Raw genomic sequence first — 17,360 nt, 5'->3', positions numbered from 1 at the left:
ACCCACCTCAGTGGTGCAGGTCAAACAAGAAAATCTCTGCATAAGTGGTCAACGTGTCACCTGAGCTCCCGGGGAGCCCGTTAATGACAGTCCCTCTCACTGTGACCGAACGTTCCACAAAGCCCCGCTGAATGCTGCACCTGGCCCCAGCCATCCTGGGGACATGGGGACAGTCTGTGCCTGTGCTGAGAATGAGGAGGGGGCTCACTGGGGAGGGCAGCAGGGGCTGCCTGCAGGAAGGAGGAGGGAGCAGGGGTGGGGTGGAGAGGACAGGATGGGGGCTTAGCTGCAGCCTGGAGCCACCTGCTGACCAACAGTGCCAACACCAAGCAGGCTGGTCTAGGGGTCCGAGTGCACCCCTGGGCCCCTCGCACTGCTGGCCAGTGTCTGGATTCCCTGCCGCCGTGCAGGGTGGGAGCATTGCTCCCACTGCACCGGCAGCCTCCCCCCTTCTGCTGGTAACTGGGCTCTGTGCTGGGCAGGGAAATCCCTGCTCCCGGCGAGCGCAGGGTGACTGGAAGCGTGTGAGTGCCCTGCCCCTCGGGTCCTGGGGTTGCCGTGTGGCCCCTGACCCTCGAGAGTCAGGAGAAGAATGGCATGTGAGCCCCATGCGAGTCCGTGTGAATAACTGAGGGGTTCCTGCTTCTGACATAGCCTATGCTAGCCTGGTGGTTTCGCTCTGCAAGGCTGGCAAGAGGAGGCAGAAGCAGGACGCGTGCCTCTGTCCCTAAGGCCACCGCCTGGTAGGTGCCCGTGTTCCCTGCCACCCCTGGCCAGAAGTTAGGCACACGGCTGGGAAATGTGGTTTTTCTTGACCAGCTACAGGCCCGGCTCAGAGTCAGGCTCTCCTGCCATGGAGGGCACTTGGGGGGACAGAGCAGCACGTCTGTGTCTGTCGCCGCAGAGAAATGGGCTGCGACTCGTTCTTTCCAGCGCTTGTTCCCAACCCACTCCCAGAGGGGCCCCCCCGGAGCCAGCCAGAGGCCACTGCCATTCCTGTGACTTGCCACCAAACAGTCCCTAGAGGATAAGGACACCTGTGCGCCGTGTGACTGTCACCAGGTAACACGGGCCTGTTTCCTGTGTGGTGGCGTGAGCTAATGGATGACTGTCCCACGGTAACGAACAATGGCAACTTTCTGAAGGTGCTGACGGTGGCCAAGAGCTGGCAGATCCAGAGGGGAGTGGGGGGAGGGGCAGCCGGGCGGGTCCTGGGTGTGAGTTCAGCCCGCGGGCAGGTGCAGGTGAGGCCCCAAGGAGAGGCCGGGACACTTCCCAGGAGGAGCAGGGTCCTGACCCACAGCCTGGCTGCAGCTACCGAGCTGTGCGCCTCTGCATGGCTGACTGGGGAGGCAGGGGGGTTGGTAAAAGGGGAAAAAGCCCCACTTTCAGAGATAAGCAGTGAGCGGGAGGCACCTGGGGGGCAGTCAGCAGGGCAGTGGGTGCCGGGCCCTGGGGACTCGAGCCTTGTCACTGGCCCACATCCCACACCCTGTCACCCCTGCGTGGGTGGACCGGTCACCATCAAAGAGCCTGGGCGTGTTTTCGTCAGCCGGCAAGGGGGTGCTGGGGAGGCCAGGCCCTGGGACCAGCACCACGTGGGAGGGCTCCCCCCAGGGACAGAGTGGTGGAGGCAGCTGGGGAGTGAAAAGTGGGGCAAGTACCCGAGTGCTGGGTTCAAGGAGAAGCAGATCGGGACACCAGCGGAGGCCTGAGCAGGGCCTGTGGGGCGAGGAGTCAGGATGAAGGCCCCCAGGTTCCCCTTCCGCAGGTCCCAGCTGCGGGCGGGCGGGCGGGCAACGCTGAGCAGGTAATGCGGTAATGCGGGGATCGGGGAGGCGGGGGCCGCAGGGGGAGCAGAATGCGGACGGCGGGGCTCACCCGGGGGGCCGGGCCCCGCCGCCACCCAAGTACTCGGGGTGTTGACAAGTGCCTCCGCCTCCAAGCCGGATAAGAGGGCAAGTTGCACAGAAAGAGAAACTGGACCGTGGAAGCACCTTGAGGGTCCTGGGAGGAGGGGAGCGCGCCCCGGCCCTCTGCCCACTTCCTGCCACACACTGGCACGTTTGTCCCAGCCGCTCAGGGGCACCTGCCTCTGTTGGCGCGACACCCGGAGGCATGGCGAGACCCCACCCCCGGCGCAGACCCTCCCCGGTGCTCCCAGAGCCCTGGAGGATGCGCCCAGCGGGTGCTCGGACACAGCACTGACCGATGGCGGGCTGCCCCCGTTCTTTCCCCGCGGGCCAGAGGGACGGCCCCCAAGCCCCAGCAAAATGTGATTTCTTGGTGGCCCGGGAGCAAGAGCAGGACGTGGTTTCCATCACAGCTCTGCTCCCCTCCTGGCCGAGTGACGCTGGGCAAGTCCCACCCCATGAACCTGATCAATTCTCATACGCAAAATGGTGTGTGTGTGTGGGGGGGTTGCTGCGCGGGACCTGTGGGTGTCGCCCGAATCACTTCACGTGAACACGGTGCCAGAGCCATGGCCCAGCTCTGTTTCGGGGGATCCTTTGCCCCCCCCGGCCGCCTGAGCTCAGCAAACCCCTGCGTGAGCCTCACACCCGGTCCTGGGCCGGGCGGGCGGCAGCCTGTTTATCAACAGAAAAAGCAGGACAGCAAGCACCTCAGGAAGCCTCGGGACCAGGCGGGCCAAGGGCGTTCCGATGTTTATGGCTCCTTGGAGGCAGTCCAACGAGGCGGCGTCTTGAACCAAACAGCTCAGAGCCAGCCAGGTGGACGGGAGGCCGGGGACGGCCTCTCCGTGTCTTACTGGGGCCCCGGCTTCGGAGCCAAGAGGGCCTCCCAGCTGCTTGTAGGAAGTAGTAACAACCCAACCTGGCCTCTGGGCCTGAGGCTGTATCTTCTGGGACCCCTGGCATCCTGGGCCACGCCCGAGGCCTTCCAGTGGGTGCCCTGAGTGATGAATCGGCCTCTGACCTCCCCAGCCCAGTCCCTCCTCTGGCTGTCAGAATGGGGCGCCCCCCCCGCCACCCCGTGCTCCCGGAGGCCTTCTGGCCCCCATCCTACCTCGGGCTGGACGTGCCTCCCTCCCTGGGCTCCCACAGCTTCCCGTGTCTGGTGGCAGAAGGGCCCTTCTGACCCAATCAGGGCCACTCACACCCGCTCTACGTGACTTTCCTGGGGGTGGGACCTGGGTTTGACTCCAGCTGTGGAGTTACAGCATCTGCTCAACATCATGGTGCAATAAATATTTGCTCGTGGGTGGCAAGAAGTGCGTTCAAGGCTCATTAGTTAAGTTAAATAAGGAATGTTTTAGGTACCGGCTGAACTTTCCTGGACGTGCAGCCCTGAGGAATTAGAGGCGGGGTGCCCAGGGGGCAGGGCTGCAGGCAGGTCAATAACCCACAGTTATTTTCATAAAGTTTACGTTTCAGAAAAGCTAGAAGGGGCCTTACAAGTCGTGCGGTGAGGGTCTAAAGGCACAGACCTGGGCAGTGAACTTGCCCAAGGCCACAGCTGGGAGGCACAGGAGTGGGATTCACACCAGGCTGTGGGCTCTCACCTGCCGGGTATATTGCACCTGAACTTACAAATAACACATTCTTCACTTGATAGATTGGAGTTGTGCACAGCATTTAAGCTTAAAAAGGGTTTCGTTGCGAAGTCTGACCTAGCCCCGACTTTTCCATTCTGCAGATCGGGGCACAGGCCTGGGGACAGGGGTGTGGGTGGCCGGTCACAAAGGGGTCTGTGATGGGGGCAGGGGAACTGGGGTCCGATACCCAGTCTGAGGTAATCCCCGCGAGCTATCACCACTCCCTGCAACAAGCAGGGGACTCTGCTGGGGGCCAAGTGGCAGCGTGGTGGCCCAGGGGACAGATCTCTGCACAACCCTGCCAGGATGCAGTGCGACCTCCTCACTGAATCTGTTTTCTCCTCTGGGCAGCAGGGCCGTCCCTGTACCTCCCAGTCCGAGTGCAAGGATCATATGACGTCGTCTGCGTGCCCCCCTCTCTGGACCGCCAGCGGTGAGCCTGGGAGGCAAAGTCAAACCGTGAATGCACTTTGTGGCCTCCCGACACTGCAGGGCCAGAGAGGGGGATGGGCTGACTTTCACCTCTCCTCACTGCCCCTGGAAGAAAACCAGGAGCAAACCCAGTGCAGAGGGATGCGGCCTGGGGAGCACTTTCCAATGCATGGGATTTCAGGAGGACCCACGGACAAAGCAGGATGAGCCAAGGGTGCAGGGACACAGCTGCCACCTGCCATGGCGACAGGAGCCACGTCCACGGAAAACAGAGGCAGCCGCACCCTGGACGGTCGGTGCAAGGTTTCCGAACCACCGAAAGAATGTAGGAAGGACTCCACGTTTCCCGACCTCTGCAAAGATGTGAACCCACTGCTCCGGGCGTCTGCACACTGGGGAGGAGAGGGGTGCCGGCTTTGTCCTCAACGTCGGGGAAGAAACAAAAGACCCGCGGAACTCAGACACCCGTCCCTGTCTGAGGGGGCACGAAGTTTAATGGGGGACCTGAGCCACTCCTCCAGCACCCCTAAACGGCCGAAGCCCTGATTATGTGACTATGGAATGATCATTGTGCGTCACTGAATACCGGACCCGGTGTCACAAACCTACTGCCGACGGGATGGCTCTTCCCAAACTGTGAGTCACGTGTATGCCATGCGATCACTGATGGGAGTTTCACGGGCGATTCTGGCCACGCACACGTGTCACCCTGTAAGGCGCGAGTGCACAGCTGGGCGGCCCCCGGCCTAGCGGCGGTGCCAGGGTTTGTGCCCTGGCAGGCGAGTCGTCGGCTACTGAGAACGTCCGTTCTGCTCTTTGGAACTCACCTGTACTTAGTTCGGTGCAAGTGTAGACACCTGTTCTCACGAATGTACAAGAAAACAGCTCTTTTAAACAAAGAAAAGCGTTTCATGAAATGCTTTTATTTTGACTGCCTTGGGACCCTGACTCTGTCTCCTGGTGCTGAACATGGCGAAGCTTCTCTGAGCACCAGGAAGGGACACCCCAGGTTCCTCCCATTTCCTGATGCCGTGGATTCAGACAAGCATCTCACAAGCTCACCCACTGCCCACTACACAGGAGAGCCACAGGGCAAGCCCGTGGGGCCCCGGGCTGCCGCCTCCCCCAGCCTCAGACCTTGGGAATCGGGCGGGGCCCTGACCGCGCGACAGAGCTCAGGCGGTACCCGAGTGAGCCCCAGATCGGCAAGCAGCTGTCGAGGCTTAGCAGTGACCAAATAAATAAGAAATCCTATCACCGAATGTCACAGCAGCGCGTTTGGTTCTTTAAAAAAACAAATCCGACACGAGAGTAAACGGAGGGGGGGGGGCGGTGCTTGGAAGTGGAGGGGAGGGGGAAGGACTTCCTCTGTAACGTGCTTTCCAGGGCCCAGAACTGCCAGGCTGGAGGGCCCATCAGCTTCGCTCCGCAAGGTCGGGGCTGTGGGTCGAGACGGCATGCAATTTTCAACGTCATCGCGTTCCAGGCGGGCAGAGACGAAGCTCACGGAGGTGTGAGCAGGCTGCATGTGACAAGTGCCACATCCGCACATGTGCGTGCACGTACACACACACACACACACACACACACACACTTTCTCTCAGCGTTAGTGCTGTGCCCTCTGGCTGGGTGGCCACACGTGGGCTGGAGGTCCTGGCGGGGACACGCGCAGACTCCCTGGCCGGGGACGCGCCCTCACACCGCGGACAGGAACGGGAAGAAGAAGAAGTCGAAGGCGAACTTGACGGCGCTGTGCACGGTGCTGCGCCAGTCACGCTCGATCTTCACGTGGCGCCGGGCGGGTGTGAGCTGGGCCATGCAGTTGAGGCAGCGGATGGCCTTGAGCTCGAAGACGGGCCACTTGCTGCCCAGGCGGCCCTCCAGGACGGTGCTGAACTCGATGAGGCTGCCCTGGCGCAGGCTGAGCAGCACGTCCTTGAACTCGCCGCTGGCCCGCAGCACGAGGTCCTTGGTGACGTCGTCCTCCTCCGGGCTACGCGAGCCGTTGGCGCCGCTGTACGGCATGCCCACCGTGATCTCGAACTTGTAGCGGTCGAACTTCTTGATGTGGCAGGGGTGCTTGGCCAGCAGCTTGAGGCGGCACAGCTCCTCCTCGGCCGTGGGCGCCGTGCCAGGGCTGCAGGACGGGTAGGCCTCGCCGTACAGGCAGCGCATCCAGTCGCCGATGAAGACTGGCAGCACGTTGACGGCCGACTCGGCGCTGTTGTCGATGTCCGTCACGCGCACGTACTTGAAGCGGCCCGTCCACGTGACCCTGTGGCCCTCCAGGTGGCTGCACAGGATCTGGGTGCGGGCCATGTTGGTCTCCTTCCAAGCCCGCGGCCCGCACAGGAAGCCGTACTGCTGCCAGGTCAGCGTGGAGTTGTAGACCTTCATGCCCTCCGACCGGTACACGTAGAACCAGCAGAACAGCACGATGGCCGTGATCCACACCAGGATGAGCTTGACGATGGAACTCCGCGTCAGGGACTTCACCACGCCCACCACCGAGAAGTTGGCCTTGGTCCACCAGCGGAACAGCAGGGGGATGCTGCACATCACCAGGGTGACGGCGACCTTGGTGAGCTCCAGGGACAGGAACCAGCGGGCTAACTGCACCACGCCCATGAGCGCCAGGCCGGCCACCAGGATCGGGAGGGCGAACAGGAAGAGGAAGTAGCCCATGCTCGCGCGGATCAGCCCCAGGCCGGTGGACTCCAGCAGGATGACCACAGAGAGTTCGCACCACATGAAGCACACCAGGTAGGGCACCAGGTAGCAGTAGGTGCCCTTGAAATTCCTCAGCTGCGCCATGCGGAAGAAGAGATAGAGCAGGTAGACGTAGAGCAGGCAGGGGACGCTGACGTTCAGGACGACCAAGTGGCCGAGGGGCACGGTGACGAAGGTCTGGCCCAGGAGCTTCAGGTGGTGCCAGTCGAAGGGCAGGGAGGGCAGGAGGGAGAGCAGGCCAGCGGCCACCTCCGTCACCAGGGCCCTCCGGGTGTAGGGCTCGGCCGAGGTGCTCAGGCTCATGTAGCTGGTGGCCGTGAAGAAGATGGCCACCACGGCCAGCTCGGAGCAGGGGATGAAGTCCTTGCTGGCGACGGGGAAGGAGAAGATGACGAAGAAGACGGACAGCAGGAAGTGGACGTAGGGCTCCAGGTGGTTCCAGCCGAAGTTCACCTCGGCCTGCTCCACGTCCAGGTTGGGCTCGAAGCGCAGGAGCAGGCCCGTGAGGCTGCGGAAGCTCTCCCAGGCCCTGCTGTCCTGGAAAACCTTGAGGGTGCAGATCACCATGGAGACGAAGGACAGGTAGAAGACGACCAGGGGGACGAAGAGGGCGAAGAAGTCGATGGTCAGGTTGCTGATGATGAAGAAGAAGATGAGGGCGTTGATGTGGTGCGTGGGCACGATGGTGGACAGCCAGTGCATGCCCGCCCGGGATGCCATGTCAATCAGGTACTCCTTGATTTCCATGATGGCGTGCAAGGGGTACTTGACCACCTGGGGGGCGGAGACAAAGACGGGGCATCGGAGGCAAGCGAGGACAGGGCCCCCACTGCCGTCCCCGTGACCCGGCCAGCCAGCCTCCCGAGCTCTGCGCGAAGCTAACGGCTCACCCCTGGGCCCCTCGTCCCAGCGGGTCCTTCCCCAGGAATACCCTCTCCACGTGGTGACGTCCTCCCCATGCCCTGCGGTCTATACAGACCCTCCCTCAATTCCACCCAGGCCTGCACGTCCTGGCCCCTGTCCTCTGCACCCCTGGAGCGTGTCCCCTGGCTCCCCTCTCGTGCCAATCTTTGCCAGGGATTCCAGACTCTGTGAGCCAGTGTCCCCCGTGGGACCCCGAGTCCCTGGGGGAAAGCACCAGGGCTTGTGACCTGATTCCCCACCCCCCCCCCCCCACCAGCAAGGGCTGCCCTGCTGGGCCTCGGCCCCCCAGCCCACTGAGAACAGAGGAACTGATACTTTCAAGCCCACACAGGGCTCTGAACACTCCCAGGAGCCGCGGTGGCTGTAGGGGCTTCAGAAAGAGCTCCCTGCAAACGGAACCATGGGGGCTCATGTGAAAGGGGCCAGAGGAGAGGTGCTCGCCAGTGGCAGGGACCCTGAGAACCAGCCGCCTGCCACCGCCCACCTCCACACACCCACGCCGCTCAGAGCAGACACGTAACCGACGGCCACTTCTGCAATCTGCACCCAGTGGAGAGGGCAGGGGAGACCACGGCGGAGGCGGGCTGGACCCCACTCCTGCCCGGTTTTCTCTGCAGGACTCCCAGAGGCTCCCGGCCCTGCCAGGGCTCAGAAGGTGTGGTGTGGAGGGCAGGGGTGTGGGTGTGTCTGGAGGGGCAGAGGCGTGGACCCCAGACCACACAAGATCACCCACGTGTGGGGGCACAAAAGCCCGGCTGCTACCGAGCCCACCTCAGGGGCTACGTGATGGACACCCACCACTGCCCCGGTGAGGTGGGCCCCACGGCCTCTGCCCATGCCCTCGGGACAGGCTCTCTCTGCCTGCCCTGCCAGGGTGTGGAGGAGAAGACTGGCCACGGAGGGGGAGCCTGAGTGAGTGTAACCAAGGGATCACAGCAGGATGTGGCTGGCAGCTACAGGTGACCAAATACCCTGGAAGCAACGGCATGGGGCACGTTCCACAGAGAAGGGGCACCCGGGCTCCTACAGGAGTCCGTGGCTCAAAGAACGTGTGTATGCCCACATCTGTCTGTACATACACACACACAGACACACCCGTGTGGAGGGTTCCATTCCTTCTCCCATGTCTGTGACAGCCCAGCCAGGAAATGAACAGATCGGTACCCTAGCTAACTACTCCCCCAGCTCCCCGGGGTTAGTGACCTTCCCGGAAAGCAGACCTCACACTCACACGTGACTGGGGACGGCCACCAGCGAGTGCTGGGCACTGTAACATTAGTCTCAGTGGCTACTTATGATGCTTGGCAGGGGGCAAACAGGCATCTGCGGACACACACGTGCTCCGGGCTTCCCCTGGGGGGGCCCCTCTGACATAGAGCCAGGCTGGCTGGAGTTCAACCGCCTCAGAACAAGCAGACAGGTGTGTCAGCAAGGCTGGCGCAGCCGATCCCTGGGGACGGGGGCCTCGCTAGCTAGTGGCAGACGGACTAGAGGCGTCTCCCGGCCGCTGTGGTCAGTGGCCATTCTCCGTGCCCTGCGGCTGGGACCTTGAGATGGGTCTCAAGTTCTCCCCCCAGGCTCTGAGCCACTCACACCTTTTGTTTTTTGCCCTTGAGGCCACACAAAGTGGTTGAGAGGATCTTTCAAGGACAATGAAGCTTCTCCAACCTAATGCCCAGCTTGTCCAGGGTGTCCGGCCTCTGTCGGCTGAGGCATGAAGGCCACGAGGACCAGGGAGTCCTTCCCTTTTAGGGTCCCAACTCTGTCCCCGGTCACTTCCATCCAGACCCTGCTCTTGGGGACCCACTGGATTGGGAAACAGAAAACCTTTCTGTAGACAAAGTCCAACAAATTAAAACAAGCTGTTCTTTGAGCAGGAAGCAGATTTTTAAAAAAACAGAGCAGGGAGTCAGTTCTACGACAGGAAGGTACAGTGCGCTCTGGCCAGGTCGGAGGTCGTCGGCCACTCTGCTGACCCAAGAGACCAGGGGTGTGACGACAGGCCGCTAACCAAGGGGCCCATCTGGGACCCGGCAGGTCACGGCAAGGCTCAGACCCCGGTGAGTGTTCACACGTTGGACCTCGCGATGACTGACGTGAAAACCGTGTGGATTTTACTGCATTTACTCTTACGACGGTTTCATCTGCCACAAAAGAGGCCGGCGCAGCCCGGGGCCTGGAGTCTGGAGCCTTCCTGTGGGGGCCACATGCGCTCACGGAGGCACCAGGCACCTCGCTGGGGCCAGAAGACAGAGCACACTGCTCTTCCTCTGCCTCCAAAAGGCTATTAAAAGCTGCAACAGCCTCCAGTTTTGGAGACACCTGCTAGGATTCACCGTCTCTTTTGCAAAAGACTTTTAATGAGACAAACTATAGAGGCATCCAAGTGCTCTGATCGTTTCAAAACCTGAAGGAAACTCAGAGCCCCGTGTACTTCTTGTCAGAGTACTTTAAATCTCTTTCCCAGAAAGGACTCTCAGACGTCTCCCAACACTGAGAGTGACAGAATTTACTGTCCCAGACAGGCTGCTTTGCAAACAGGCATCATTAGGGGGGGACAGCGCAGGCCTGCCCGTGGGCCCTCCAGACTCACCCTTTCACCTCTGACCCTCACTGGCATTTCGGAAGCACCTCGGCTTGGCCAAGAACAACGGCCAGGGCCCCAACCCCCTTCTCTCCAGTTCTAAGGAAACTGAAAGCAACTATCTGTGAACACACAGCCCCAGCCTGTCAGAGTGGACCTTCAATAAAGTCGTGACCTCCCTTGGTCAAGCTCCTTGGCCATCCTGGCCTGTGGCTGGCCACAGCACCTGATCTCGGGGGACTCACGCAGCTCGCTGGTTGGTCCTGAGCGCGGCCATCGCGCCGGCCGCCCCGGTCTGAGCCTCCGCATCTGGGCTCCTGGCAGGTGCTACACCAAGCTGTCTCCGGCACGGGGACTCCCCACGCTTCCTTGTCCCCCCAACTCCTGCCTGCTGGCGGCCCAGCCGTCACCTGCCCCTCTGCCCCACTGATGGTGATTCACCCCGGTTCCCACTCAGCTCGCACCACACAGGTGCTCGGATGACTAACGCCACGAGCTTCTCGATGATTCGTCTGCTCAGAGCCGCTCGTGCTGGGTCAGGCAGCCAGGCTTGCAGAATCACGGTAGACTCTGCAAGTCAGAGAGCGGACCTGGGGAACCGCCTGCACCGTGGTCTCAATGGCGTGACCAGGGAAGTGAAAGCTGTCACAGAAGGAGCATGGCCCGCCATCCCTGCCTTCTGCACGTATTTGTACGCCCCGTGCTTGCTCCTCACTGTCTGCAGCTGCTCGCGGGCCGACAGCGGGGGCCAGAGTGTCTCCCGTCTGGCCAGCCCACAGCGGCCTCGTTGCTACTATCCACACTGCACTTGGCTTTCCCCCGAGCCCCCGCGGATCTGGGTAAACAGGGACCGGCAGGATCCTCACGGTCTCTCAGTACCAGCACTCTGCGTCTGGGGAAAGGCATCTTTGCAAAACCGACCTCCATTCCGTGCCGTAAACGGATCATTTTTCAAAATGACAAGGTCTCGGTGAAAGTCGGACTCCAGAGCCTGCCACTCTGCTGCCTGTGGTGTTCCGCGGAGAACGGCCCGGGGGGTACCCGTGCTCGTCCGTCACACCCGCGCATGACCGCCCCACCTGCGTCCCTGGGTTTGGAGCCTGAGTGCATGTGAAAGGCCCCTCTCTCGAGAACACACCCTCGTGCAGTTATGGGGACCATCCCTACGGGGCACGCCTCCCCAGACAAGCTGCCCAGTCCCGGAGGCTTCCGTGTCGCAGCGGCCTGCTGCCCGTTCCTTCCTGCATGGCACCAGGCTGTACGGTGAGCGCCCTTTGGCTGGGCCTCCGGCCCCACTCACCTTCAGGCGCAGGGGCAGGTCCTCGGGGCTCTTGCCCACCAGCTCATCGTCGTCATCGTCCTGCAGGAACAGGTTGGCGGGGATGATGCCCTTGGCATACTTCTTGGTGATCTCCACGAAGTCATCCAGCGCTATGTAGCTCTTGGCTGGGGCACAAGAGAGAACGGCACAGGGTCCGCCCACACCGCGAGCACACGGTCACCCCGCACGGATGGGCAAGGCAGGGGATGGTGGCTGGGCCCCGGCGGAGGGAGGCCGAGCACGCCAGGCACAAACCTCTCTGTCCTGGACAGACAGGCGGGCACAGATGGGCCAACCGGGGGGAGAGCAGGCACCCTGCCTCCTCGCCTTGGGGACAGCAGTTCCTCCCTTGAACCTCCCGCTGCCCAGCTCTCAAGACCAGGGTCTGCCTCCACCAGCCCTGCAGCCACCTCCTCTCCTTCAGCCCTGGCTGCTCCCAGCTCTGGTGACGGCCACCTGCAGCCCACAGCCCAGCCACCTGCCCCCCCTCCAATCAGCGTGCATCCACAGAGGACCTACTACGTGCCAGGCACCGTGCTAAGCACTGGGAAGGCCTGGTATGTGCACACGGACCCAACGTGTGCACAAGTCTGGACTCCTGGTCTGGTGGGGTCGTGCTAAAGACAGCTGGCTGCCAGGCGTGACCGGCTGCCCCCCGGAACCGTCCTCCAGGCCGAGGGAGAGAGGGGAGCCCGGGGAGGTGCAGTGAGTGACTCGGCACAGAGATCACGACCGTGAATGGGCCGCCAGCCCCAGGGCTGCCGTTCACCAGGCGCTTCTGAGGCCTCCCACGCGGGGACTGCGTTCTGGACACTGGGGACAGAAGCCCATCGCAGAAAAGAGCAACAGACAGCAGCAAGAGCAAAGGAAACAGTGTCTGGAACGCAGTGAGCACCACGGAGAGGGTGGGGCGCAGACAAGGGGCTGTTCCTTAACACGAGCCAGGGTAGCGGTAAGGGTCAAGACGGGGCAGCCTTGGCGGGGCCCATACAGGGACAGGTAAGGCTGGAGCCGACATGGAACAAGCAGGGGAGAAAATGGGGCCCAGTGGCCTGGCCCAGGCTGTGTGGCTGGGGTCATGGGTGGCCTCTGATGCCACGAAACTGGCCACCAAGGCGTGGAGTGTGGACACAATGGGGCGTAAGGATGAGTCACCAAGGACTTGGACAGAGCCATTCTGGTGGGATGACGCGTGGAAGGCCCCGGGAGAAGTGGGGAGAGGAGCCAAGAAACGGACCGATGTGCACCTTTCCACCTTCCTTAGAAAGGGGAGCAGAGAAACAGGGCAGGTGGCTGCTATGGGCACGAGGGGTCCAGAGAGGGTCTCGCCTTCATTTTCTGAGATGGGAGGAATAGGCACATGTTCATAAGCTGCTGTGAATGTCCCAGTGGGGAGGGGGGGCCGGCAGCCCAAGCCAGAGGGGAGGCCGGCCTGGCCGCCTGATGGCAGGGCTGGGACCCGTGGACGGCACTGTCCACACCCGCCTGGAGAGGCCACGTCTCTGCCCAGCTCTCAGCGCGGGTGGGCCTCAGACCCATCCCTCCCAGCCCAGAGCACGTGGTCTCCCCCGGGACCTCGTGACCTTCTGGCAGTTACAAGGTCCGCAGGAGAGCTCCGAGCCGTTAATCATAAAATCCCCAGGGTGGAGAAGGCAGAGCTGAGCAGGGACCTTCCGAGATCGCCACACCGCACTCCTATTTCGGGAGGAACTGACCCTCACGAACCTCTGCCCAGAGGCGCGCCTCACCCCAGACAGGCTCCCGGCACCTCTGCGCAGAAAACCCCCTTAAAACCTCCCATCCTTCTGGTTCCTATCGGCCATACACTTTCCTCTCCGCTTCAGGGTCCTACATGCCCGGGGCCTTGGGGAAGCCAGGCCCAGGATGTGCTACGCCCCCAGAGTTCCCATGACACGTCAGAGACAGACGGTGAGAAGGGGGGAAGCACGCCCCCCCCTCCACCCCCGTACAGAAGCTCTCAGGGCTGGTGGGGCCCTCGGCCCTCTAATCTGACCACCACTGTGCAGAAGGGGAAACTGAGCCCCAGGGAGGAAAGCCAGGCCTGCCTGAGGTCAGGAGGAGAGTGTGTGGCTGAGCTGGGGGAGGACCCAGGCCTCCTGTCAGTGGTGAGCAGCCCCTGGGCCCCTCCCGTCTGTCTCCCCTGGAACTCGGGCCCCGGGGAACTCTGACCACCACCACCCGGCCGGGCAGCTGCACACAGAGCATCTGAGGACCTCTCCTAACTGGATGCCCCAAATCCCCCATTCCCGACCTTCCCACAGCCCGTGCTGGGGGGGGCCCCCACACTCCCTGCTGGGAGACCCCCCCTCCACAACTGCCCCGCCAGGCCATTGTGTGCGGTTCCCTCCCCTTTACCCTTCAGGGGCTAACTGCCTCCTCATCCTTGCAGACTTACTCAGGCACCCCAGATGCACTCACCTTCTCCCCATCCCTCTGCCCTGCAGGGACCGTCACACTGCCCTCTCTGTGCCCTGTCCCTCTTCCCTCCAGGCCGTGCGCACCTGCTGGGCAGAGTCCAGATCCCACTGCCCAGAACACCGACAGCCCCAGATGGGCTGGGAAGAGAAGTCCGTCCCGCCTCCAAGGCCTTGGGGCATGTGCTGTGGTGCCCAAGGGGTGGAGGTGGTGCCCGGCCTGGGGGGCCTAACGGCTGGGCCAAAGCTGTCACAGGTGCGGGACTGGAGGCCATACTCACATTCGCTGCTAACCAAGCGCTCCAGCACCCGCCTCTGCTTCTGTAGGGACTTGGGGACTGGGCCTGGCTGTGCCCCTCCATCTGTAAGTGACAGAGCAGACAGAGAAATCAGAGAATAGGACTAACCGTTCCCACATGCCCTGCGGCCCTCCGGAAACCGGCCCCTGAACTCTGGGGGCTGCAGGGCCTGGGGCCTCCTTGCAGCCCTTGGTGGGCACAGTGAGGGCCACCTCTGAGCCTCTGCCCACGAGGCCGACTTGGCACCCAGGGGGCACAGCCACCTCCTCTGCAGATGCAGCCAGGGCAGAGGACACACCACAGTTTCTGGTCGGCATAAGCTTTGCTGGCACCATCCCTTGGCATAATTTTCCCGATTCTCCGAACAGACGGAGCGCCTGGGGCCACGGGTCAGGCCTCTCCCGGTCTCCCCAGCCCTGGTGCTGGAAGGGGCCCCACAAGAGTCTGCTCAATGGCTGAGCACTGAGCCGGGACTGAAGAATTCTGCCCCTTTGTCAACATCCACCACCTGCCGCGCCCCCAATCTGGCAAGCATTCCAGTCTGCCTGCCAGGCGCCAAGGCGTGCCTTCGCAGGGTCAGGTCAGGCAGTGACAACACGAGGTGAGAAGCACTGTGACCTGAGAGTGACCGGGGGCCACAGGGGCCCGGACACGCTGGGACTGCCTCGGGGCGGGGGGCAGCGGGTGGGGGCTGACCTATGGCACTGCAGGGCCCCTGGGGCTCCAGGGGGCGGCCCCGAGCTCGTCACAGCAAGCATGCCTCTCCGGGTGCTGCCGCCCAAGCCCCAGGCCTCACGGACACCTCGGCTCGGCCCCAGCACCGAGAGAGCTGAGAGCCAAGAGAGCGGGCTGGTCGCCAGAGGTCTAGTCAGACAGGGGTCCTGCCCAGAAACCCCAGGAGAAGGGGCAAAGGTGTCCACCGGGCAGCCTTCTCTGCTGCTGACAGGTGGCCCCAGGCCCTGTCGTGTGTACCCAAGGGCAGGAATCAACTTTCTGAACAGCGGGAGGCAGGTGCTCCTTGAGCTGATGAAGAGGAAAAAGCCAGGTTGGGCCCTGGGAAACTAAGGGGCCGTACCCAGCCAGGGATGCCCGTTCTTCTGCCCGATCTGTCCTTCTGGCTGGCTACCGGGTCAGGAAACTGGGGGAGGGGCTGTGGAGGCCGGAGATGAGGCCTGCCTCAGGGAGGCCATCAGAGCCACAGCCAGCCCCACACCCCTGGAACCGCGAGTCCCTGACGGCATCTGCTACTCTCCCCCAACTTCTGTCCCCTCAGGAGGAGCAGGACACCCTAAGAATGACATGATCTACAGCTCTGCCTGTGGGCGCCCAGCCCATCGACTGTTCCAGAGCTCAGGACACGGCTTAGGAAGGGGACCCCAAGAACAGGACGGCACCCCAGGAGGGACCCTCCCTGAGCCTTACTTAGAGGAGACCCATGAGGTCTCCGAGACAAGGTCCCTGGGAGCCCCCAGTTAGGCTCCCAGAGTCCCCATAGGGAAGCCCCCAGAATTCCAGAGAAGCCCATGAGGTGCCCGCGGCAAGGGCTGGTCCCACGAGGCTCATGTACCATGCTCGTTGACCTGCCCGACGTTCTCCAGCAGCTCTGACACAGCCACCTGCTTCTTCTTCTTGGGGTTGAGCTTCCAGTACATGACCAGGGCCGCCTTGCGCACGGCCCGCTCCAGGTCAGTCTCGGAGGAGAGCTGCCTCACCTCCTGCTCATTCTCGAAAGTGATGCCTAGGAGACAAGATGCATTAAAGGCCTCATCCCGCCCGCCTGGGTGTCCTTAGCGATGCTCTGGGCCCAGACCAGCTCTGCTGCGGGGGCTTGGGAGGGGACTCAGGTGACAGGTTTTGCAGGCACCTATGGTCACCAGGGCAGAAACAGACATTTGACCAAAAAGGCCATCTGGCCAAGTCCCGGACTTTCCAGCTCAGAGCACAGCCTGGCCCTGCAGGAGGCGACCCTGGGGGGCAGGCGGCCAGGGAGTCAGAGACAAACAGAGTGGCAGGTAACCATGGGCGTCAGAGACACGTAACCAGGGTCACCGGCCTGGGTACAAGAGCGGGACTCCCCTGTGTCCACGGCACTTCCCGGGCACTGCCCCTGCTAAGACGGCCGGGAAAGCTGTGTCCCCGCATGGCTGCCTTTCCGAGGGAGACAGAGACTCGCTGCAGAGAGAGATGGGATTTTTTCTCCCTTTACACATCTTCCAAATTTTCCACCTGAGCACACGTTTCTCTCAAGATCAGGAAGCACCCAACGTGAGAAAGTGGGGGTGCGGAGCACGTGAGGCCGCTCCCGGCCCCGTCTAGCACCCGCCCTGGGTCCCAGGGTCCTGACTCGAGCCCCTCTTCCGGGCCACGTGGGCCATGGGCCACACTGACTCGGGCCAGCACCCGGCCCTCCCTCCAGCTCCAGAACGGGAAGGTGGGCTGGCGAGAAATCCCGGCTAACAGAACGCCACCATTCCAGGTTTTCAGAGGCACTAGCCCCATTTCCAAAGAAAGCAGATTCTATATAAAAAATGTAATTCTAAAAACAGTACAATACAAAACCAGAAGAAAATACACCAGACTACAGAGCGTTTTCTTTCTGGGTTTCCAAGTTATGAGTAATTTGTATCTTTCTGTTTTCTATGTATTCCACGTTTTATATGATAAGCATCAAACACTTCTACAATCTGGAGAAACTTTGTTTAAAAAAAAACCCGTTATGACATACCCGTTCCTTTGTTTCTGAGATGGGAAGCCCCCAGAAGCACATTGCTCCACATGGCACCAGGGACAAGCCATTTCCCTTGGGCAGGATAATGGAGTATGCAACCACACGTGGCCGGGCTCTGCCTCGCTGTCCCCCCCACCGCCCTCCACATCCGTTCCCTTCCAGGCATGAATGCATCTGAGCAGATCTTCACTGGCCCACGGTCTCCCAGCCGTTCAGCCCAGACCGGATGCAAAGTCAGTCCAGGGAGTTCCATCCTGACCTCCGGCCACTGTCACATTGTCCTGCTGCATCACAGGGAAGCTGACTCTCCAATGGCTCTATGATCCACTCCTCAATCTGGATTCGAACTCA

At 62.0% G+C, this 17,360-nt stretch overlaps 1 protein-coding gene across 2 annotated transcripts in view; it reads right to left on the bottom strand.

The window, feature by feature from the left end:
• Positions 1-4,895: 4,895 nt before the first annotated feature.
• The window catches only part of WFS1 (wolframin ER transmembrane glycoprotein), a 29,898-nt gene continuing 17,433 nt past the window's right edge, over positions 4,896-17,360 (bottom strand). Inside the window, exons 5-8 of one of the 2 annotated variants that reach the window (XM_027076928.2) lie at positions 15,849-16,019; positions 14,264-14,344; positions 11,527-11,672; positions 4,896-7,492 (exon numbers count right to left, since the gene is read on the bottom strand). In XM_027076928.2, coding sequence (XP_026932729.1) covers positions 5,684-7,492; positions 11,527-11,672; positions 14,264-14,344; positions 15,849-16,019 — 2,207 coding nt within the window. In that variant the 3' untranslated portion in view covers positions 4,896-5,683. The remainder of the gene's footprint in view (positions 7,493-11,526; positions 11,673-14,263; positions 14,345-15,848; positions 16,020-17,360) is intronic. The other variant, XM_053217611.1, reaches the window with a different exon arrangement.

This window comes from Acinonyx jubatus, chromosome B1 (genome assembly GCF_027475565.1).
Source record: "Acinonyx jubatus isolate Ajub_Pintada_27869175 chromosome B1, VMU_Ajub_asm_v1.0, whole genome shotgun sequence".
Taxonomy (NCBI): domain Eukaryota; kingdom Metazoa; phylum Chordata; class Mammalia; order Carnivora; family Felidae; genus Acinonyx; species Acinonyx jubatus.
This window is presented reverse-complemented; position numbering and strand designations above follow the sequence as displayed.